This window comes from Herpailurus yagouaroundi, unplaced genomic scaffold (genome assembly GCF_014898765.1).
Source record: "Herpailurus yagouaroundi ecotype Mexico unplaced genomic scaffold, PumYag 159, whole genome shotgun sequence".
In the NCBI taxonomy this organism is placed as follows: domain Eukaryota; kingdom Metazoa; phylum Chordata; class Mammalia; order Carnivora; family Felidae; genus Herpailurus; species Herpailurus yagouaroundi.
Genome location: NW_024412400.1, coordinates 50,012,901 through 50,036,948, shown reverse-complemented (window position 1 = coordinate 50,036,948; position 24,048 = coordinate 50,012,901). Strand labels below are relative to the sequence as shown.

The 24,048-nt window shown below is 40.2% G+C and overlaps 1 protein-coding gene across 9 annotated transcripts in view; it reads left to right on the top strand.

The window, feature by feature from the left end:
• Positions 1 to 24,048, top strand: part of PLCH1 (phospholipase C eta 1) — a 223,166-nt gene that overhangs the window by 176,262 nt on the left and 22,856 nt on the right. For all 9 annotated transcript variants that reach the window (XM_040480553.1, XM_040480555.1, XM_040480552.1 and 6 more), the window contains 4 exons: positions 3,248 to 3,419; positions 7,522 to 7,629; positions 16,768 to 16,929; positions 22,044 to 22,115. In XM_040480553.1, coding sequence (XP_040336487.1) covers positions 3,248 to 3,419; positions 7,522 to 7,629; positions 16,768 to 16,929; positions 22,044 to 22,115 — 514 coding nt within the window. The remainder of the gene's footprint in view (positions 1 to 3,247; positions 3,420 to 7,521; positions 7,630 to 16,767; positions 16,930 to 22,043; positions 22,116 to 24,048) is intronic.

The window sequence follows — 24,048 nt, the reverse complement described above, 5'->3', positions numbered from 1 at the left end:
ATTCTGATGGGTCTCTTCTACCTTGATTGCTACTAGATTTAGCGAAGTTGATGAAGTGATTTTGCCATTATTTTCCAAAATGTGAAGTTAGGTGTTGAAAAGATGTGCTACCTTGGAGGACCCTTTGATAACTTGACAGTGCTTCAAGTTTGGGAATACTTAGAAAAGCACTTCACATTAAAAGTTACTATGCTTGTTGAGCACATTTTGAAAGTTCAGTCTTTTTCTTTCCTTTCTTAGGCCTTCCTTATACCAGGATTTCTCAACCTTGGCACTATTGGCATTTTGGACCATGTAATTCCTTGTCATGGGGAACTGTCTTGTTTTTTGTAAGATAGTTAGCAGCATCCTTGGCTTCTAGACACTAAATGTCAGTAGAACTCCTTCCCTCCCTCATATTGTGACCACCAAAAATGTCTTCAGATGTTGACAAATTATCTGTCTGGGAAGGGTGCCGTACAGTCTCCCCCCTCCCCTGTTGAGAAGCACTGCTTTATGTTTAGCATCATTAAACACTAATAGGCTTTTTATAAACAGATTAATAATTTATTTACTTATTTTTTAAGTTTATTTATTTAGAGAGAGAGAGCGAATCTTAAGTAGGCTTGCACTGTCAGTACAGAGCCCGATGCAGGGCTCGAACCCATGAACCATGAGATCGTGACCCGAGCCAAAATCAAGAGTCAGATACTTAACCAACTGAGCCACTCGGGGCCCCAAACAGATTGCTAATTTAAAACTTCGTTGTTAGAACCCCTTGATGTGATTGCATAGACAATCTCTTGCTAGTTTGTTGTTCTTTTTCTCTCTAACACTCTGGGATAAAACCTATGTGGTTGCAAGAGCAAACAGATTATAGCAAGATAACCCACTCCAGTCACAAAGGTTCATCTCCAATAGTACCTTTGGCATCAGGTTTTACTAATGGGGAAAGAATGTAGTTTCAGGAGGTCATAACCCTTTCTGTGGAGCATGTGCTATTGTCAGACAAGCCCAGAAATAAATTGTTTTTCTCTACATAGATGTATTAGCCAATTTAAATATTGGTTTTTGTACTCTGAAAAATACATATTGCCTATTACTTCAGAAGATATGTGATAGAAAAGTAGAAAAAACAACCACAAGGCCAAGCTGCCTTGGCCACCAGCTCCCCAGGCTGTCTTTGGTAATCAGTCTGCTTGGGTTTCACATACTCTGCACAGAAATCTGAGGGCTTGTGGGGAGTGAATGCTTGACTTTTTTTCCTTTCTGAAAGTAAAGACTAGTATATAATTTTATACAAATGATTTTAAAATGCTTGGCATAGGATGCTATAAATCACAAAATTCCATTATGATATTTTATCCTCAATAGTAGTTTTCAAACTGGGGGCTGATAATATATTTTTAGAATAAATGTCAGCACATAATGATACACTGTGGTCTCTTAGACGCTTATAGACTTTTTTTGAAAATTGAATTTATTTAAGTTTTCATACTGAAGTTTATTTTTTTTTAGTATAGTTGACACACAATGTTACATTAATTTCAGGTGTACAACACGGTGATTGGACAAGTTTACACATTATGCTATGCTCACCACAAGTGTAGCTACCAACGTCACCATACAACATTATTACAATATCATTGACTGTGTTCCTTTTATTGTGCCTTTTATTCCCATGACTTACTCAATTCATAACTGGAAGCATGCATCTCCCACTACCCTTTGTCCATGTTGCCCAACCCCTCGCCCTCCTCCCCTCTAGCTACCATCACTTTGTTCTCTGTATTTATAGGCCTGATTCTGCTTTTTGTTTGTTTATTCATTTGTGCTTTTTTTTCTTAGGTTCCATATATGAGTGAAATCGTTTGGAATTTGCCTTTCTCAGTCTTATTTCACTTAGCATAATATCCTTTAGGTCCATCCATGTTATTGCAAATGGCACAACCTCATCCTTTGTTATGTCTGTGTAATATTCTAGTGTGTGTGCGTGCGTGCGTGCTTGTGTGTGTGTGTGTGTGTGTGTATACCACATCTTCCTGTTCCATCTGTCTATCAGTGGACACTTAGGTTGCTTCCATATATTGGCTATTGTAAATAATGCTACAATAACATACGGGTGTGTGTGTTTTCAAATTAGTGTTTTGGGGTTTTGGGGGGTGAAGGCCTGTAGTGGAATTATTAGATCATATGATATTTCTATTTTTATTTTTTTGAATCTTCATACTGTTGTGCACAGTGGCTGTACCAGCTTACATTCCCACCAACTGCATATACCTCTGTATCGACACTTGTTATTTCTTGTGTTTTTGATTTTAGCCATTCTGACAGATGTTAAGATGATATCTTATGTAGTTTTGATGTGCATTTTCCTGATGACGAGTGATGTTGAGCATCTTTTTATGTGTTTGTTGGCCATCTTACATCTTTTTTTTGGGAAAAATGTCTATTCAGGTCCTTTGCCCATTTTTAATTGGATTTTTGGGGGATTGGTGTTTTTATATTTTGGTTATTAACTCCTTTTTGGATATATCATTTGCAAACATCTTCTCCCATTTAGCGTAGGATACCTTTTTGTTTTGTTTGTTGATGGTTTCTTTCATGCAGAAAAGCTTTTTATTTTGATGTCGTTCTAATTGTTTATTTTTACTTTTATTTCCTTTGCCTTTGGAGACCTATCTAGAAAAATGTTGATATGGGTGATGTCAGAAAAATTGCTGCCTGTGTTCTCTTCTAGGATTTTTGTAGTCTGAGGTCTCACATTTAGATCTTTAATCCATTTTGAGTTTATTTTTGGGTGTACTATAACAAAGTGGTCCAGTTTCATTCTTCTGCATGTTGCTGTTCAGTTTTTCTCAGCACCATTTATTGAAGATTATATGTTCTTTCCTCCTTTAGATTTTTGAATAGATAAGACAAAATTACATTATATGAGTTTTTTTATTTAGGCTTATCTCTCTTAAAATTTTCTCTCTTTTTCTTTTAAAAGAGACATAATGTATGTACCTTTTTTAAAAGCAAAATATTAAATGAGGGCATCCCACATGATGGGTATTCTGCTCAGCCATCATGCCTGGCAAAATATATTTGGTTAGAGGAGTTTCTTAAAAACTGCTCCTTTCATCTTTCTCATTTTAGTCAGTACTGCTTTCACAAATACTGTCATTAGGACTATAAGAGCATAGTGAATATATAGAGTGATTTTCAAACACCCCTGTGAGTTGCCTATACTTGATGCCTTTAGAATATGTCGCTATCCTCTTAGGTTCCCGGTCATACTGTCCATTGAGAATCACTGCAGTGTCCAGCAACAGAGGAAGATTGCTCAGTACCTGAAAGGAATATTTGGAGACAAGCTGGATCTGTCATCTGTAGACACAGGAGAGACCAAACAGCTTCCAAGCCCTCAGAGTTTGAAAGGCAAAATCCTAGTGAAGGTAATTACCTCCAGAAATGCAATGAAAGGCATTAATGACCAACTAAGCCCTCCCTCCCTTAAGGACTAAAAACTGGTTTATCAGGAGAATAATAGAGTTAATCCATGAAGGGTCGCCTAGGTTTGCGTTTGCATCTTGTTCCAATTTATTAATAGTTATACCTTAAGAAAAAGCTTGTTATTGACTAACCACATATTTCGGGAGTTGTTTTTGTGAAGTGAGAATATCAATACTGTAAGCCAAATGTTTAATATTTGAGTCTGTTATAGTTTACACTGGCCAGAAGTATGTGCATAGGAGCGAGAGAAGCCTCCTTGTGTCCACATCTGAAAGCATTTCTTTCAGATTCTTCTCTCCCATTTCAAGCTCCAATAACTGTCAAAAAAAAAGAAGGGGGGAAAAAGAAAAAAACAAACAGTCTTTACGGTTGATCAGCCCTTGGTTATGTAAGTGAGAAGAGCTCACTTGAAAGCAGAGCATAGGCACAGACATAATGCCCCACAGGACTCATGTGTATGTGAAGAAGCAGTAGGTGAAGAGAATGACATTTTATGAACAGATTTTCTGAGGGAGGAAATTTACTACCTGCAATGAGTATTATTAATACGAAGAATAGCCAGAAAAACAGTTACTTGAAATCTCACAGGGCTGACTTTATGATTTTACTTAATTCCTGTTAATTTTACGTGTTTGGAATAAATCCACCTTGGATAGTTGTATTATTTTAATACCAAAAACCTAAGGAAGAGCAAGAGGGTATTAATATTCAAATCAGGTCATATTTTACTTAACAGCAATGTGTACCAAAAACCCAGATATCACAAAGGAGGCATAGGAAAGTCAAACAATGTAATTTCCTAGGAATAGTTTAATAGGGTCTCTAACGGAGGGCAGCAAATAGGAAAGATGTGAAATATTCATCTTTGGAATAGGTCAAAACCCATTTTTCTATCAGTTAAATGAAAATTACAGACTGAATTCATCAAAGAGGTATCGTCAGGCATTTGTATGTGGGACAGCATTTCGAATAAAAGCTCCAAATAATGTAAGAGATAACATTAAGGTCAATTTTCCTGAAATCTTGCTAAAGCAAACTCTTGTGGTAAAAACTGATTGCTGGGTTAGAAAGCTAAATGTCACCTTAGTAGCCTTGTAAATGTTTCCATGTTTCCTGTAGTCTTTAGCAAGCAGTCAGAAGGTTAAATGCAGAGTAAGTCCATATGATTGAAATGCTTCCCTTTTGGACAGTGGAATTTAAGACATTTGATATGCACTGAGTCCCTTCTGCATAATTGGACTTTGGGTCATTTGTCATAGAATGTCCTAGGGCTTATGGGCACCAGGATGCACCAGCTGATCTGGGGCACTCAGTGGGAGGAGTGGCAGCAGTGTGGACTGCGAGCATATGAAGGCATCTAAGGTTCATTCGCTAGTAGCAATGTTCTTCAGACTTTAAGAAGATCTCCTAGATCTATGGACCAATGCATTTCCATTTGAAGCAAAAATAAAGGAATGGGTTTTCCTACGTACCTTTGTCATCAGAGCCACCTTTGAACTGAAAGGCACCATTTAGTGGCCAATTAACCCTTTAGAGATTGACAAGTTGTGTATTATTATAATTATAATACACATGCTTTCCAAGTATATGTATACACACTTATCTCCTGAAAAGTAAACAAAAGTTGGCTTTTGAACAAAAATAATAACAAACAGTAATTTTCCTTAGATTCTTATTGCCGAAAGAAACTGTAACTATTTGGTCTAAGCTTCTTACTTTTTACAGATGTGAATCACAGAGTCGTTACCATTCTTCTTGGGTCATATAGCTTAGAGCTGAATGGTAGCTATCATTCCAGTCTTTAGCAATACTTGTATGTATCATGGACCAATTAATCTAATTCTTGATAACTCCTGCATGAAATATTATGTAAATCGGAAAGAGATCCCTAAAAGACAACTGTACATTCTTTGTTTGTATCTACTGGACCACAGCTAAGTTCCTTAAGTCACCTTAAGTTCTGCCTTAATTTATTCTATAATTTTCCTTAGATGTAACTGTTGATAAGAAGCATCAAGAAACAATGTTCTGTTGCATTGCGTTTCTTCCTATTTGCCTGGATAAATTACTTTTGAGAACCAGAAATATGGAAGAGTTGGTAAAAAATATAGCCCTCATATCTTTTAATTCAATTTTAAGAATGGAAAATTAGGTTACCTATGGATGCTCTGAGCATCCATAATAATGTGTTCTCCCACCTGCCACCACATTTAAATGAAGGGGAACTAAAGCTTGGTGCAGCTCCCTACTAGCTCATCACTGCTTGCCCATCACGGTTACACTTTTGTTTCCGTCTTGTGGTATCAGAACTGTTTATATCATTCAAGGATTATTACTCCTTACTTGCAGATGTTACTTCTCATATTTGGTAGCTCTGTTCTGCTGAGCATTTAAAAAATATGTTGGCTTTGTTCTATTTCAAAGAGGGAATTGCTGTCATTATATTTCAGATGTCTTGTGGACAGATCCATCTTGGTTATCTGTCATTGTACCCAAAACAGAGTTGACTCTGAATAAGTAGTTGGTGGTGCATAAATGAAGGAGGTTATTAACTTGATGTCTTGTGTTCCCGAACACGTCTGGTCACCATTAGGTTGAGTACTTTATTTCTGATGCTGCTATATTAACATAGCTACTCTATAGTGCCCTCTAAAATAAAGAAAAATAAATTCATTTTATAGAAGTCTTCTGTATCAGAAAAGACTTAAATCAATATATAGACATAAATGCTTTAATTGTGAGCTGTTTTGTTATTAATGATACAGAGAAAGTTAAAAAATGTTCGCCGTATTTACTTAGAATTATATATACGTATGTATGCATGTATCTATATCTATCTCTACAAATGTTGGTGTGAAATGGAAAGAGTGTAGTTTTCACTTTGCAGATAGCACATACAAATAAGGAGTAAAATACATATCATTACAAAGGGAAATTAAATCTCACCCTTTCAATCCTATAAATGATCCTCTATACGTTGAAGAAAATGTTTAAGTACCCAAACCCCAAGACTTTAGAGTCTTAATATAGATTTTGTGTTCATTATATAAATGATTTAATCAGCTTTGAAACTATCACTGTGCTAAGGACCCAAGGTCAAGAGCTCTGGGTATCAGGGAAGGTATAGGAAAATAGGGATGGAGGGGCGCCTGGGTGGCTCAGTCGGTTAAGCGTCCGACTTCAGCTCAGGTCATGATCTCGCTGTCCGTGAGTTCGAGCCCCGCGTCGGGCTCTGGGCTGATGGCTCAGAGCCTGGAGCCTGCTTCCGATTCTGTGTCTCCCTCTCTCTCTGCCCCTCCCCCGTTCATGCTCTGTCTCTCTCTGTCTCAAAAATAAATAAACATTAAAAAAAATTAAAAAAAAAAAAAAGGAAAATAAGGATGGAGAGTTCTCTGAAAACCTGACTATGGTGGTGGTCCTGTGCATAGAGGAAGTGGGTGAGGAGAAAATCCAGCATGTTGAAGAGGGCCAATAGTGGTGTGGAGAGTGGGAGAATGAGAAGTCACTGGGGCTTGAGTTTAGAGATCAGCCTGGTTAGCAGCCTGGGATGTTTAGAGATTTATCATTATTTTTGGCTGCCAAGCATATGAACATCCTTCCATGTTTAAGGAGTTCTCCCCATCCCTATGTTGTTTTTGTTGTTTTTTAAGTTTATTTATTTATTTTGAGAGAGACAGAGACAGTGCATGAGCAGGGGAGGGGCAGAGAGAGAGGGAAAGAGAGAATCCCAAGCAACCTCCACGCTGCCAGTGCAGAGCCCAAAGTGGGGCTTGAACCCACGAAACTGTGAGATCATGACCTGAGCTGAAACCAAAAGTTGGACGCTTAACCGACTGAGCCAGCCAGCCACCCCTACCCCCCATCCCTATATTTTAAGGAATCCCCTCCTAGTGGCTGAACATGCTAGACATTTTGGCTTTTGCAGCCTCTCGGAGCTAGGATGTAGGCACGTGCTCTAGATGCTCCCAATCAAGTGAACCTGCCCCAAACATCAGACATGCACACTGTTTTCATTTTTAAATTGGGCGTGTTGCTCCATTTCAGGGCAAGAAGTTGCCTTATCACCTTGGGGATGATGCAGAGGAAGGGGAAGTTTCTGATGAAGACAGCGCAGATGAAATTGAGGACGAGTGCAAATTCAAGCTCCATTATGTAAGTTACAGCCTTAGTTATAATTTTTACCCTCATTGTGTTGCGGTAGGAATTACTGCTGTGTTGGAATCCTCACAAATATGGTAGCTGTGGTGCAAAAGGGATATTTGTTGAAAGTTACTTCGTTTTTGGGGAAACAGACACTTAGATGTTTATTGAGTCAAGGATTTTTGTGTCTTACAGTTGGAAGGAATGTTCGTGATTAACCTTTCTGACCCTCTATCTAGGGACAAATCCTCTCCTATTACAACTTTGTCAAAACTCAGATTGCTGTTGGAAATGTCACAGTCTTTCCTGAAATAAACTGGCTTTAGCATTGTCTCCTCTGCCTCCTGCTGGCAACCTCACTATGCTGCTTGTCAAGGGTGGCTTGCAGAACCCAACGGCATGTGGTCTGCTCCTCTAGGATGCCCATCCTTGTCCTGAGAAGATACTTTGGATCAGAGGGTTTCCAAGCTCTGCCAGAAATAGGACTCTTGGATAAATCTTTAATTTGCCACATCTTGGATAAAATGGCATAGGGTAGTTTGCTGTCTGCGTGGTACTTCAGACCCCTGTCTGAGATCAAGGAGCTGCCTTCATAGAAAAGCATCATTTAGGCAGATAATCTAAAGGAAATGCAAACCTAGAGGAAATGTAGAACTTAAACAGATTACCCCCCCCCACCTCCTCGTGGGGGGCTAGGATTTCTCACCTCTACAATTCATATGATTGTCAGGATCACATGGCAGCCTGAGAGTAACCCCCCCACCCCAGCCCGACATTAGTTTGTTACAGGGTTTGCAGTTTCATTTCTATGGATAAGTAGTATTCCTCTAAATATCAGAACTATTATTCTTCTCTCAAAAAAAAAAAAAAAACTAGATAAATTTTGTACAAAATATTCAAATTTACACCATTGCCCTGAATGCAGTAATTACATTGCAAAAAACAGTCCATTCTCTTTGAAATAATAGTAATGAGTATGACTTCCTATAGTTACCAAAGGGAGCCAGCATTATTTCCAATGGGACATAAGTACAGTGACAGCTGTTGTCTCAGTAGACACTTTTTTCTTGACTCTAATGCAATTTAAAAAGGATGAAGTGGGAAAGATTCAGCTTGAACTGAAAAGGAAAAATTACCATCTGTATTAATCTGTTCCCTTTTATAGTTTATATTAGTGCAGTCAAGTGCCACCAATAGGGCTATAGTCATAGAAAATTAATCTAAATAGATTTACATTAGTGAAAATGGTTAATATATTAAATAGTTTATTTTTTACTCTTCCAGTTATTTACTATTTTTGTAATTACTTACATGCAATTATGGATAATGTAGCTCTATTTTTTAAGCTTTTATTTTATAAACCAAATTTTTGTCTCTGCTCTTCATTATTTTTGCATCTTTTTTCCAAAATCTCTTGATTAGCAGCTTCAGAGTAGTCTATCACTTGAAAGTAGGGAACAGAGAGGCTTGACTAAAGTATGTAGTTAGAAAATACTGTTTTTAGGGAAAATGAGCGATGGAAATTCAGCTATTACCACAACGTAGTCATTTATTGCTGAGTAAAACCCAACTTGTTTTAGATTCTAAATCCACCCAGTTATATAATTTTTCTTCTACTATCAGTGAACTCCTAACTTTTCATGTGAAGTATCTATAATTATAAATAGAGTTAGCTGTAGTTTTATGGAAACGAATCAGTAACTTCACCTGTGAAAATATCCAGCTGACCCCTCCCATCTTCAAAGCCTCCTAGATGGTTTCTAGGAAGCCATATAGGTAGATAGTTTAGAACATGATTCTGTAAAGATACGTATGATCTTTTATTTGAATTCTTTGATTTGGGCTTTAGTAAAAGCAGAGAGCACCTAACTTGTGACATTTTACAGGTATCTCTTTGCTGGACTCTAGGAGAGAAAATACATAAAGGAACCAATATTCCAGTGGAAATATATAAAGTTTTACTTCACTTTTTTGAATCTTTTTTTCCTGTTTTTGAGCTCTTCTGAGAAAAGGCAGTGCCATGTTTAGAAAACCAAAGTGTAATTCTGTAATCAGTCAGTTTATAGTCTTATTGTCTGCACAGGGTTCAGATGCCTTATCTGAGTGTTGAATGTAAATTGCCCGATCACATTTCTGCAAAAGAGGATGTACCGTGAATAGCTTATGTGAAACCAATAATTACCTTAGAGGAAGTTCTTAACCTCAGTTTTAAGTTAACAGAATGTGGTCAGATTTACAAATTATATCTGAATTATTGCAATAAATAAAAAGTTTAACTTAGCATTCATGAATACCAGGTCACTGACTCTCACCAGACTTATACAAGACTCATGGGCATGTTCAACATTTTTTATTGAGCATCTCTTTTTGGAAATGCAGCCATCATGTTGTAGGTGTTGGGCACATATCAGTGAACAAAAAACACACAAAAATATTTGCCTTCATGAAGTTTACACGTTAATGGGGAAAGAGGAGGATAAATAAGAGGTAAAACAAATAAGTAACCTGTATAAGGTACTAGGCAGTGATAAGTACTAACGGGAAAAAAGTAAGGTAGGGAAAACGTGTAGAAAGTGTGTAAGTGTGTGTGTGTGTGTGTGCATGTGCATATGTGGGCATGTGTGTGTGGGTGTGTGTGTGCACATGCGCATATGTGGGCATGCACGTGTGTGGGCGTGTGTGTGTGTGGGGGGGGGCATGTGCATGTGTACTATGTAAAGAGTCTATTGAACTTTTAGATAGGTTGGCCAGGAATGATCTCACAGAGGAGGTAACATATGAGCAAACACCTGAAAGTAGTGAAGAGTTAGCTGTGCTGATATCTGGGGAAGAATGTTCCAGGCAGAGGGAACAGCAAATGCAAAGGCCAGAAACAGGACTTGAGGTTCCCGCACGTTACCTGGTGTAAAAAGCAGAGTGGGAGGCAGGACCCTCACACAGGTCTTCTTATTCCTCCTGGTCTATGGTTACTTCTAACTAAGGGATTTAAACTATACCAAAATTTTTTTGCTCGTTCATTCAATCTTTCAATTGTTGAATTAATTGAATCCTTTCGGTTTCTGCCTGATACATTTTGTGGCTTCAGCCACAGACAAAATCTGGCCCAATATATGTAAGCCCCATGGAAAAGCCAGTGTGTTCAGTGACTCAAGAATCACGCAGCTCAAAACACACAGGGGACAGTTTCCTTTCAACCACAGTACAGTTATCTAACAGATTTGATTCAGTGAGGCCAACTCACCATTATTCATTTTTACGGGATCCCCTAATGTCAATGTGACTTAAAGACTTTCCACCCCTATATTTCAACTTCAGTGGTGTTTTTCTTCTAATACTGAGTTATTCACTATCTTTTTTCTTGTGTTCTGTGAATCTATATTCAGCCAGCCTCTTAGGCACAAATATTAGCTGTCTTGTACATGAAACTCACCCCATAAATACGAAGCCTTCCAACAAGTTTTAACCGAGCCCTTGTACAGTAACACGTAACTACTTCTGCACACCCTGTAAAGGACTCAGAACAGTTTCTGGAATATGACTTGTGCTCAATAAATAGTAGATATTGTTTGTAACAGGAAAAGCAGTAGCAGCACCATTATTGGTAATGTGAGTCCTGAGCTGGACCTTGAACAGAGGGTCCTCTAAGAGAGCTAAAGGAGCAGGCAGGAGACAGTAGAGGATAGTAGGAAATGCACACACTTGGATGGCTGAGAAGCAGCTGTTCTTTAGCCCAAGACCTTCAGATACCAGGCTTGGAAAGCTCTAAGGCCCTCACAAAGGGTGGCTGACGTATTATCCTTCCTGTCTCCAGATTTTAGCCTGGATGCGGAGAAAGAAGCACTTTGGGATGGTGAGATAGTCCAGTGTTTTGTTTTAAAGTAAAGGTCCTCAGCTTTGGCTGCACATTGGAATGACAGGGGAGCTTTCAAAAATCCCAGTGCCCAGGTCCAACCCAGAGATTCCCATGGAATTGGTCTGGGGTGGGGTCTTGGATTTGGGAACACTCCCTGGGGGTTCTGGTGGGCAGCGGAAGTAGAGCACCACTGTTTGAGAGGGTCCCTCTGTAAGGGGCAGCCCCTCCAACCCAGTTCCTCCCCTTTCCTGCTGTCTCCCAGCCTGGGGTAGTAGCTGTGGTTCTGACCGTCTACTTTTCCAGTCCTTCAATTTTACACTGGAGAAAAAACAAGGAAGTGTTGTTTTTGGTAGATATTCCTAGGTCTGATTTACCTCTCAGAAACAGGAATTAGGAACCTGGATTTCTTCTCTGGTGGAAACTACTCCCAACCATCTTAAAGAGCTGCTTCCTGTCCCCCCACCCACACCCCACCCCCACCCTGCCCCCGGCAACTGCAGCATCCTTCCTCTACCACTGGCTCAAGGAACAAAAGAGTGAGATGCATGTGGCTTTCAGCTGTGGTCCCTGCTGCCACTGCACAGTGGCTAACAGGTCGAGGGGTTAAGTGTCTGTCTCAGCTTTCTTTCAGTAGTGCTCCTGGGTTCTAGGACCAAATGATAACACATTAATGAAACCTCAGCCACACGTTTATTTGTTCTCCACGGCTACTAATTTTCTTGTGCGGTACATCACAGAGAAGAGAAAGATCAACCGGCAGTAATATCATTCCTTCAGCAACTCCCAGTGTTTGGAGGATGTGAGGTGAATAATTAGAGCCTTTGTATTAAGCCTTCATTATTTCCAGCACCGGTTGGCCAGGCTTTGTATTTTTAGCTTTGCTTTGCTGACAGTGAAAGTATCTGGGCATAGCAGCCACAGTTCATCTCCTCACTATCTCTGGCTTCTGCAGCCCTGAGCCAGAAAAGGAGACTGATATTTATTTAGGGTATTCTATATGGCCTGGGCATGCTAGGAGCTCTCTGGGGATGCTGTGTATACCTTCTCTTTTGGTCCTCCCAACAAATGTGTTCCCTGCCAGGCTCTGGTCACTTGATCCGATGTGTTGACCTGGAATTCTTTTCCTTCAGAACTTAATAAGTAAAACTTACTATTTCCCACAGAGGGATTGTGGGGATATAGTTCCCAGGTGTCCTATAAGAATAATGGCTGTCAAGGGTCATCTGGGTGGCTTAGTCGGTTAAGTGGCAGACTCTTGATTTTGGTTCAGGTCATGATCTCATGGCTCGTGGGATTGAGCCCCGAGCTGGGCTCTGTACTGATATCATGGAGCCTGCTTGGGATCTTCTCTCTCCCTCTCTGTCTACCCATCCCCTGCTTGTACATATGTTCTCTCTCTCTCAAAATAAAAAAAAAAAAACTTTATAAAAAAAGGATAATGGTTGTCAAAATATAAGCCTGCTCATGGTTAATTAGAGTCAAGAATTTATCTTTTTCTGTAACAGTATGAGAGGGATGGCTGCAGCATTATATGGTGAAATAGACACAGAATTTTGAATTGGAAGTCTCAGGTTCAAGTCCCAATCCAGCCATTTCCTAGGCATGTGTTTTTGGACAAGTGTTGAATCTTTCTGCCTCTATATCATGAATATAAAATTTGGTTAAACCTAGTGCTACCTTAAAGGGTGCTGGTCAGCTCAGATAAAGTATTAGTATATGACTGTACTTTGTGAATTTTAGCATGATATATAGTCTTAGTTGCTTTTTCTATATTTCCTTGTGCTTTTTTCCATGTTCATATGGATACTATTCTTATTGATACTGTTGGTTTTCTCTGCACCTTTACCCATGTTGGAATGCTGTCACTGTACTCTCTGTCACATTCGTCAATTCTTATTCATTGTAGGAGGTTGATTTGTGGCCACCAAAAAGCCTGTTCAAGTCTTAACCCCCTGGTACCTAAGACCTTATTTGGAAAAGAGTCTTTGTAGATGTTATTAACTTAGGGCTGTAGAGATGAGGTCATCCTGATCCATAACCAAGTGGGCCTTAAAAATCCAATGATGAGTGTCCTCATGAGAAGAGAAGACACAGCAGAAGCAGGGGACACACAGAAGGAGGCTATGTGAAGAAAAGAGGCCCTGGCTTGAGTTAGGCTGACAAGCCAAGGAATGCCAGGAGCCACCGCAAGTTGGAAGAAGCAAGGGAGGATTAGCTCTGCTGATACCTTGATTTCACATTTCTGTTTTTTTTTTTTTAATTTTCAATTTTATTTAATTTTAGAGCATGAGCAGAGGAGAGGGGCAGAGGGAGGAGGGGAGAGAGAGAGAGAGGGAGAAAGAAAGAAAGAAACAAGAAAGAAAGAAAGAGACAGAGAGAGAGAGAGAGAGAAAGAATGAATCCCCAGCAGGCTCCATGCTCAGTGCAGAGCCTGACACTGGGAGTTGATCTCACGACCATGAGATCATGACCTGAGTTGAAATCAAGAGTCAACTGGCTCAACTGACTCAGCCACCCAGGCACCCCAAAGTTTCTGTTGTTTTAAGCTACCAGATTTGTAGTAACTTGTTACAGCAGCCACAGGAAACTACTATTCTCATCATCTAAGGGTTGGCTACAATTTCCTCTGCTCTTGGAAGTCTTTCCCACCCTCCCGGGAGTGGATGAGGTGCCCCTCCTCTGTATGCCCTTTGACACTCCTGACTTCTACCATTTGCACCTGCTTGTGTAGTTATCCATTCATGTGTCTGTCTTGTCCATGACACCGAGGGTTCTGAGACATTGGGGTTGTGCCTTAGTAATGTTTCTCACCTGGCATGTAACAGCTCAATGGGTTTGTTTTACACAACATGAATTTTGTTCTCAAACCCTCATCTTTGTTGAATCCCTCCCCAGCCTAGGCGCCTAGTACTGGGTGTAGGAACCAATGTGTCTGGCTTTTCCTCTGCAGGCCCCTGTCCTCTTTCTGCCCATGCTGCCAGGTTAGTATTATTTCTAAAATATTACTCAGATACGTACCTACCCAGAGACTTCGAGCAGCTCCATACCTCTTTAATCCAAGTACCTCTACCGTCTGGCCCTAACATACATTTCTAGCTTTATCCTCCAGTACCCTCTTCTGTGAACTCGTGCTCGAGGAGAACTAGTCTGCTCCTGTGTACAGAGCACACATTATTAAGGTGAAACCTCGCCGGAACTATGGAGGATGGGAACCCCCCTGTCTTCCTCATTGTTGCTGAGCCCCTGACATGTCCAGCTCTTCTTGGACGATTTGTTGGTCGCTTGGGCAGGGATACCATGCTCCTTCTCGGAACTGCTGTTGTACTGGATGTCTGTGCTTTCATAGGCATCTGTAGCATCTCTGCAGGCACAGGCAGCATGCAGATCAGCTCTTTTCCATCTTTACATTTCCTTCAGGACCTGAGGGCCTCCAGTGAAGTAGAGTGCCTTGTTAACTAGATATATTAAAGACATTTGTGCATGTGATTTTAATACAGGGAAAGTCAGCAACCTACTGTGGTGGAGGCTTATTTTTCCAAATTTCCCTTAGGACATTTATATTGCTTCTCTCTTATAAGATTTTGTGAAAATGGAAGGCATTACCAGAAAACTACCTGGTTCTACAGGGTTTAAATATAATGACCTCTTAGTAACAAATGTGCAAGTAGAAAACAGGCCTTAAACTTTTGGTGAGGAATAGAGGCATTGTTCTCCTGGAGGAGGACCGCTCTCCTTCCCTGTGTCTGGGGCTGGCCTCCAGCAGGTGTCTGAAGAATTAAGCACAATTACTGGGTCTAGGGAGAGGGGAAAGGAGCTGAGGAGCCCAGGGCTACTGGTGTCAGGCAGAGCAAGGTGCCCAAAAAGCCGTGCTAAGCAAGACTTCAAGGAAATCTATGTCCCTTGTTCACCTGAAAATTGCCTAAGTTGTCATCTGGATGTGAGCATAGCTTTATTATCCAAAATATTTGTGATCTTAACGTAATTATAATGATGAATCATAGCACAGGTCAGTGAGTTCTCTTTAGTTACATATTGGGATCAGAGATACCAAAGAAATTTTTACCTCAGAATAATTCTCAATTCCAAAGATTTCCATAGCATTATTTTCCCCTCAGTGAAGCAAAGTGATTTTTAAAAAATAGCATATTTTGGGTGCCTGGGTGGCTCAGTTGGTTAAGTGTCCAACTTTGGCTCAGGTCATGATCTCACAGTTCATGAGTGCAAGCCCCACGTCAGGCTCTGTGCTGACAGCTCAGAGCCTGGAGCCTGCTTTGGATTCTGTCTCCCTCTCTCTCTCTGCCCCTCTTGTGCTCACACACACACACTCTCTCTCAAAAATAAATAAACATTAAAAATTTTTAAGAAAAAAATAGCATATTTTTTTGCTCAAATTTACCTATGTAGATATAGAAAACTTAGTTTTCAAAAACTCTCCTTTGCTTCCTCTCTATGTAAGGGTGTCTGAGTGGCTCAGTTGGTTAAGCGTCCGACTTCGGCTCAGATCATGATCTCACAGTTTGTGAGTTTGAGCTGTCTGTGGCACAAGACAGAGCCTGCTTCGGATCCTCTGTCCCTTTCTCTCTCTGCTCCTCCCTCGCTCATACCTGCTCTCTCTCTCTCTCTCAAAAATAAACATTAAAAAAAAAAAAAGAAAGTGCAATGTAGCGGTGCCTGGGTGGCTCAGTGGTTTAGTGTCTGATTCTTGATTTTGGCTCAGGTCATCATGATCCCAGGGTCGTGAGATTGAGCCCCACATTGGGCTTCACGTTGAGTGTGGAGCCTGCTTGAGATTCTCTCTGTCTCTGTCTCTCTCTCTCTCTCCCCTCCCCTCCCCTAACTTTCTGGGAGAAAAAGGGGAAGGGAGGGAGGGGGGACAAAGAAGGGAGGAAGGAAAGAAAAAGAAAGAAAAGGAAAGAGAGAGAGCACGCACGAGGATGCAGTGTAGCATGGTGGGAAGCATTTAGGAAACCTAAGTTTGAATTCTGCCTCAGCTACTTGCTAGCTTTGTAACCTTGAGCAATTTAATTTCTCTAAACATCAGATTCTGTATCTCTGAAAATAAAATAAGACCTTATAAGGTTCTTGAGGGTTGAATACAATCATAGTAATCATTATTTTGGTGGATCAGTGTGTGTGGAGGGGAGGGAAGGACCAAAATCGTATAACGTGCTTAACTTCTTGCTGGTAATTGAAAGATAATCAAATTATAAAAGCAGTGGTGGCTTGAATGAAGGGTGTGTTCTAACTGATTCTGTGTTTCTTCAGGGAAATAATTTACATTGCTTAATTCTTTGCAGAATAATGGGACCACTGAGCATCAGGTGGAGTCTTTCATAAGGAAAAAACTGGAGTCATTGTTAAAAGAATCTCAGATTCGAGACAAAGAAGATCCTGATAGTTTCACAGTGAGGGCACTACTGAAGGCCACACACGAAGGCTTAAATGCACATCTGAAACAGGTATACAATTCTCCCTTGGACTTGTCCTTCAACAGGAAAAAGAATGGACTTCATACTCTGTTTCTAATCATTTGTCATTTGTGAACTGCTTCTCCAGTTTCTTGCATTTCTATCTTCGTCTTACTTGAGAAATGAAAATCTCCTATTGCAAAATGATGGGAGAAATTGTTAAAAGTGGATGGGCAGGGGTGGAAATAACTCAAATACTGCTTCACTGGGATCCTCAGGACAAAGTGCGGTGGCCCTGGACCCATCTTGCCCTGCCTGCTCGGGTGTGGGAGGAGCTCGAGGCCACCACGTGTATCACCCTCCCACCTCTCCAGCCAGTCATCCGCTGTGCTGCATTGATTGCACCTCCTTGAGTGTGTCTTCCGTCTGTCTATTTCCCTTGTCCATGGCTGTGTCCTGTTCTAGGCCAATGTCAACTGTCACCTAGACCTCTCTTGCCCTCCTTCAGTCTAATCTCCACTCTGAAATTAGCATGATGTTTTAAAAGGTAAATATGATCATGTCACTCCACTATTCAGAATTCTTCAGTGTTTTCCCATTAGGATTTGGATGAATTACAAACTCTTTAACCAGGTTTTCAAGGTGTCATTTCATCCTTGTCTACCTCTCAAGTCTTCTCATTTTCCCTATCACACTGCTTCCCACCATTGTCCCACTAAACACAACTGTCTGTATGCCATGGTCTTTCTCACATTCTGTTCCCTCTGCCCAGAACACTCCATTCCTATATCTGCTCTTACTAACTTCTTCTTAGTCTTTTAAATTCCACCTTCAGTGTGATGCCCTAAATGAGTCCTGCCTTGACCTGGGACTAGGTTAGTTATCCCCCTTATATTGTCCAGGGTAGCTTCCCATTATATCTTCTCTTTTATGAAGGTTGTTTTTTTTTTTTTTTTACACCTTTGCAATTATTTGTTTAATATCTGTCTTCTCAACTAGATTATAGATTCCATGAAAACAAGAACTATGTCAGTCCTAATAACCATGATTTTTCTGGCTTATTATAGTGCCTGGGCCTTAGTGCGACTTTCATATTAAGTCGTTGAATGAATGAATGATTTGGGCTCTGGCTGCGATTTTAACTCTACCTTCTAGTAGAAATATCAGAAATGGGCAGGGAAGAAGGAGGGTGGGTTTATTGCTATTATCCTTGCAGGGCATTCAGGGCACTTATTCTGGCCTAGAGATCCATGAACTCACTGGCTCAGCCAGTGACAGACTTCCCCGCTTGGACCTCCTGTCTCTCAGGACTCAGGAATCCTCAGGTAGTGGGAGGACCATGTGGGGTGACCACCCTTGAATCTAAGTGACAACCTAGTGTTGTGGTTACTGTCTAGAGTTTGTGCTGAGCTCTAGTTGGGCAGCTTAGCTCATGTGCCCACCCCTAACCTATTGTTCCTTCCTGGAACAATAACTTGCCAAGGCCTTGTCTTGTTAATGCCATAAGACAACTTACTCCTGGAAGTGGTGCCAAAGTCAGCCCCTCTGCAGCTGCATGTTAGAGGGGCAGAATGGAATAGTGGGGAGGCAACCAAAATGTAAATTACAGCATTACTGCCATTACCGTTGATCATGCAATATTGAATTTTATTAGAAACTTCTATAAATAGCAGTAAGGTTCTCCCCCTCACCCTCTCCTTCCTGCCACTTAGTTTTAGCCGCACAAATGTCTATAAAATTGGGTAGCTTATTTGGTTAGCTCAGTTTGATTCTGCTTCTTGTTCTTACTGAATTCTCATTAGCTAATCTGGGCTAATCACTCCCCCTGATGCTTTTGGAAAACTTTTTGTTCCATCCTAGATCATTCCAATTGGACAGGCCACAGCAGGTCTTAGAGATTTTGGATAAAACATATTAAACCCATCTTTCTTTTGCTATTCATGAAAGAAATTCCAATGGTAACTTTCCTATCAGGTAAGATAGTAAGAGATCTCAAAGTTCCAAGATGTGGTGGAGCAAAACTCATTCCCCTCTTGCTTATTCTTTACTTTCCATTAAATCTGGGTGACTACAAGGATGCAGTAGACTGAGAAAGTGGAGCTTGTGCCTTCAATAAAGTGGGCTGCAAAGTGTTGAGGTTTTTAACACTGCTGTTCATTTTTAAAACATGGTTTTGGTTCAGTAGACAAGCAAAGACAAGTTACTGTTGAGGGAAGTACATCTGTGTTGAATACACGTGCATGTTGAGATCCAAGGCTGAGGATATGCTGTGTGGTTCAGGGCAGCATGTCACCCCAGCTTCCTTCTTGCTGGGCTGTCATTCAGCAGTGCACCACTGTATTCTCCTGTGCTGTCTTAGCCCGGAAGAGCTTATTTTATTTTTACTTCAGTTAAATAAGAATGAAGTGCTCCTCCTTCAGCCTGGAAGAATTTAGTAGACCAAGAAAGATGCCTGCCTTCTTTGGAGTCCTTGAAATCTACTCCCTTCTCTACATACCAGTGGCACCTATCTGGATGGCCGTAGTTTTTCTCTAAATGGACTTTTCCCACTCTTTTGCCATCCCACCCACTCCAGTCTCTCATGTATGCCACTACCATAGTGATATTTCAGAAATGTGTATCTGAGAACGCCATCCTCATGTTTTAAACCATTCACAGATAAGTTTGGAAGTTTGAAAGTTTGGAAGATAATGTTCACACTCCAGGATGTAGCCCATAAGATCCTTTCTCCATGCTCTGGCCCCAGCTCTGACTTGTCCATCTGTGCACATATGTACAAGTACACACACATCCTACTTCCTTTGTCTCCTAGAAAGTACCACGTTCTTAGCACTTGGCCTTTGTGTTTGCTCTTCCCTTGGCCACCACACACTTCTTCCTTCTCATCTCACTTAGAAAATGTCTACCTCTTGGGGCACCTGGTTGGCTCTTGATTCCATTATGAGGTCATGATCTCATGGTTCATGAGTTCTAGCCACCTGTTTAGGTTCTATGCTGATAGTGCAGAGACTGTTTGGGATTCTCTCTCTCTCTCTCTCTCTCTCTCTCTCTCTCTGCCCCAACCACACTCTCACTCTTCTTCTCTCTCCATATAAATAAATAAACTTAAAAAAAATACTTTTAATGAAAAAGAAAATGTCTGCCCTCTTCCAGCTTCAGCTTTTGCCTCCTGTCCCCATGGAAGTCCTCCTTGATCCTCAAGTCTGGGTAGATGGCCTTTCCCTGCCATCTTGCCATGCCCTGCACTTTCCCCCATCATAAGTCTTATTACTTATCACACAGTGTTGTTCGCTTGTCTCCACCATTAGATTGCAAGCCCAGTGAGGACAGAGTCTGCATCTGTTTTCCTTGCTGTCGTCTTCATATACATGCCAAGTTCCTAGCACAATGTCTGATCCATGGATTCATTAAGAAATGTGGTACTGATGCTCAGGGGGAGGTCAAGTTGGAGATAGATATTTGTGTGTATAACCCTTCTATGTAAAGAGGTGGTGTGCAATGGGAGAAGTTGGTGGGGACAAGCCAGAGAGAAGATTTAGAGCTACACAGAACCCCTGTTTTATCAGCTACTAGCTTTGTAACTTTGGGCATATTATCCAACTTCACTGTACTTCTTATTTGTAAAATGGGATTTTAACCGTACTTATCTCTGAGGGTGGTTGTGTATACTAAATAAGAGTATATGGAATGCACTTAGCATAATCCTTGGAGATAGGTGCCTACCAAATAGGGTGACCATATACCTCAACTCGTATGGGACAGCCCTGCTTCATACCTGTTGTCCCAGCGTAATTGTTAAAAGTGCCTCATTTCACTCTTAAAAGGGTTCTGTTTTGGACAATAAATGACATGGCCCCATGACCAGTAGATGGGCTATTAGAAGCAGAGAGGAGCTCTGAGATTAGTTGATCCATTCTTTTCCCATTTCACAGGTAAGAAAACTGAGGTCAAGAGAAAGGGCTTGCCAGAGGACATTTATCTACTTAGTGTCAGAACTGGGTCTCCTAACTTGGAAAGAGGTGTTACTTTTAATGACCTTCTCTGGCTACCTTCTTAACTCCAGGGTTTTTGAACATTTAATGATCAGCTTCAATAGATCTTGAAAGGCAGTCAGTATACATTAACCAGTCAAATGAAATTACCCTGTAATCCCCCTATCCCACCGCTCTAGCATTTTCTGAACTGTCTCTTTCCCCAACCAAGTCTTAATCTTTTCTCCTCCCCACCCCAAATTACATCTTTGACTAGTCTCTATGGATATATGTCAGTGCCTCCCTGGCCTTTTGATTTCAAGTAGTTTTGCTCACCCACATTTACTCCATTTATGTGGTTATCTCTGTTTCTTCTCTGTTTAGCCAGAGCCCTAGGAGGATGGGGCCTGCCTATCTGTCCTTATATCATGTCATTAGCTGTGAACCAGCTAATACATATTTTTAGGGATGACGATGGAAAAAGAGTCTAAACCCTTTTCCCAGGGTGTCCTTTCTTTCCCCTAATGAGGCTTGAGCAAGGAGATCTCTAGCCTGGAAAATTAACCCACATGAGGCTACAATACCTCTTCCAAATGCTCACCACAGAGGGAATTGATTTCAGTGAACAGATAAGCTCTGCTGTGGTTTACTTAAACAAACAAAACCAATCTTATTATCTAATAGATGTGCTTGGATTTTATTTATTTTTAGTGTTTTAAAATCCCAAATAGCAGTATTCAATCAGTGTGATTATTATTTTTTCTCATTCAACAGAATTTAGCTCTTAACGACTTGGCCATTTTTCAAAATTAAATCTACCTTTTAACTGAAGATGATTTATCCCCACTCAGGGCATTTCAAAAGAATATACCTTGTGCTGTAGAGAGCCTTGCGAACAGGCTCTGGAGGGACCTGCACAGCTGGGCGTTACTGAGAGGCCTTCGACACCAGTTAGGGGAAGTTGTTGGCAGTTAACTGTCTCCTGGTTGGTGCCCAGACCTCTCCATGCCAGTGTCTCCCTCTCTTGAGGCAGATCCCACAACCTTTGCAGTAGTGAAGGTGTGGAACAGCAACAAATGAACAAGACCTGTTTGCTCTCCCTAAGGCAGAGAGGGTCCCCCCGCCATTCCACCAGAACTGAGGAAAAAAAAGAGGGAGGAAGAGAAATAGTCATATTATGTTTTATTTACTCAGCATCCGGACGTGAAGGAAAATGGAAAGAAATCACATGGACGATCCCTCATGACCAACTTTGGAAAACATAAGGTATGAATTAAGAGCGACAAATGTGCATGATTCAGTTAATTTCAAGAAACTAGAGAGTAACAGGACAGTATCATCGCGACTTTGGAATAACTGAAGATTTCTTAAATAGGACTCCAGAAAAGAAAAAGATTAATAGGCCACTTTAAAATTTAAGAGCTTCTGTTCATTAAAAGTATCAAAAAGCGAAGAGCATACTGGTAAGAGTATTTTCAATATATATATCCAACAAAGGACTTGTATCTTGAATATATAAAGAATTCTTATAAATCAACAAAAAGATCCCATAGTTTTGTTTTATTTTGTTTTGTTTTGTTTTTTAAGTGGGCAAAAGACTTGAGTGGGCTTTCACAAAAGATTTCCAAATGGCTAATATGGAAAAGGTGGTCACCCTTATCAATCCTCTGGGAAATGCAAATTAAAATGGTGGTGAGATTTCCTACATATCCATCACAATAGCAGATATAAAATGATTGACAGCACTAAGGGTTAGTGGAGATGCTGAGCAACTTGAACTTTATACACTGCCAATGGGAGTGTGCATTTGTGCAACTACCTCACACGGTTTCACAGTATCTACTAACGCTGTATTGTGCACCATGTCTTATCAGTTCCATTGTTGTGTTTCAGCCTCATGACATATACCTAATATTTATAGTGACATTATTTGTAATAGAATAAACAGGAAACAGTTCAAATGTTTGTCAACAACAGAATGTATAAAAATTGTGATATATTCACATAAGGGAATATTTTTCAGCAATGAAAATGACACAATTACAACTTTTTGCAATAAAATCTTTATAAACATGACATTGAACAAAAGAAGCCAGATCCAATGTAGTACATACAGTTTGATACCATTTATATGAAGTTTAAAAACAGGCAAAAAAGATCAATGAGGTCAAAGTCAGGATAGTAGTTACCTTTAGGGAGAAGGTAATGACTGAACGGGAGAGTCAGAAGGCTTTTGGACAGCTAATCCTCATTTGGATGATAGCACTTTGTGGAAAGTCATCATGCTGTATACTTAAGATTGTATTTTTCTAAATGTGTACTATACTTCAATAAAAAGGTAAAATGTGTTATACAAGAAATCAATTATTGAATGGTAAACTTTATGCTTGAGGTTTCTGTAAGGCTATTTCCTGTACTTTAAGTAGTGTTGTATCTGGAGTTTCCTGCTCCATCAATAGGATAATTTATTAAAAGGTTGGACAAGGTAGTCATTATAATAAAAAATTAAAAACAGCCAAAATGTTCATCCATAAAGACTTATTCAGTCCATGATTCATTCACAGAACGAATAATTATACAGCCATTGAGAGATGATCACTCTGAAGAGCTCAGCATGCAAAACATTGAATAAAGGAGTAAGGTCAAAAACTGATGATGTAGTACATTAACTTTAATAAGATGTCACATCTATGTAGAAAGAAAACATATCCTCATTTTGCCAAATACTAGGCCATTGGTGATTCATTACTTATTTCTACATTTTACATTTTATATTTAAAAATGAACTTTGGGGCGCCTGGGTGTCTCAGTCCGTTAAGCATCCGACTTCGGCTCAGGTCATGATCTCGCAGTTCGTGGGTTTGAGCCCTGTGTCAGGCTCTGTGCTGACAGCTCAGAGCCTGGAACCTGTTTCGGATTCTATGACTCCCTCTCTCTCTGTCCCTCCCCTGTTCACACTCTGTCTCCGTCTCTCAAAAAATAAATAAATGTTAGAAAATTTTTTAAAAAATGAACTTTAAAAAGACAGATCTATTATTATAATACCTCAAGTTACTGACGATCTGTAGAATTGGAGAAAATTTCATTTCTGATTACAACTACTCATTTGAATTAAAATCATTTTCCAAAGTAAATCTTTCATGGAATATTTTAGCTGCTATAGAATTAAAATTTATTATATCTCAAATCATATGAATGA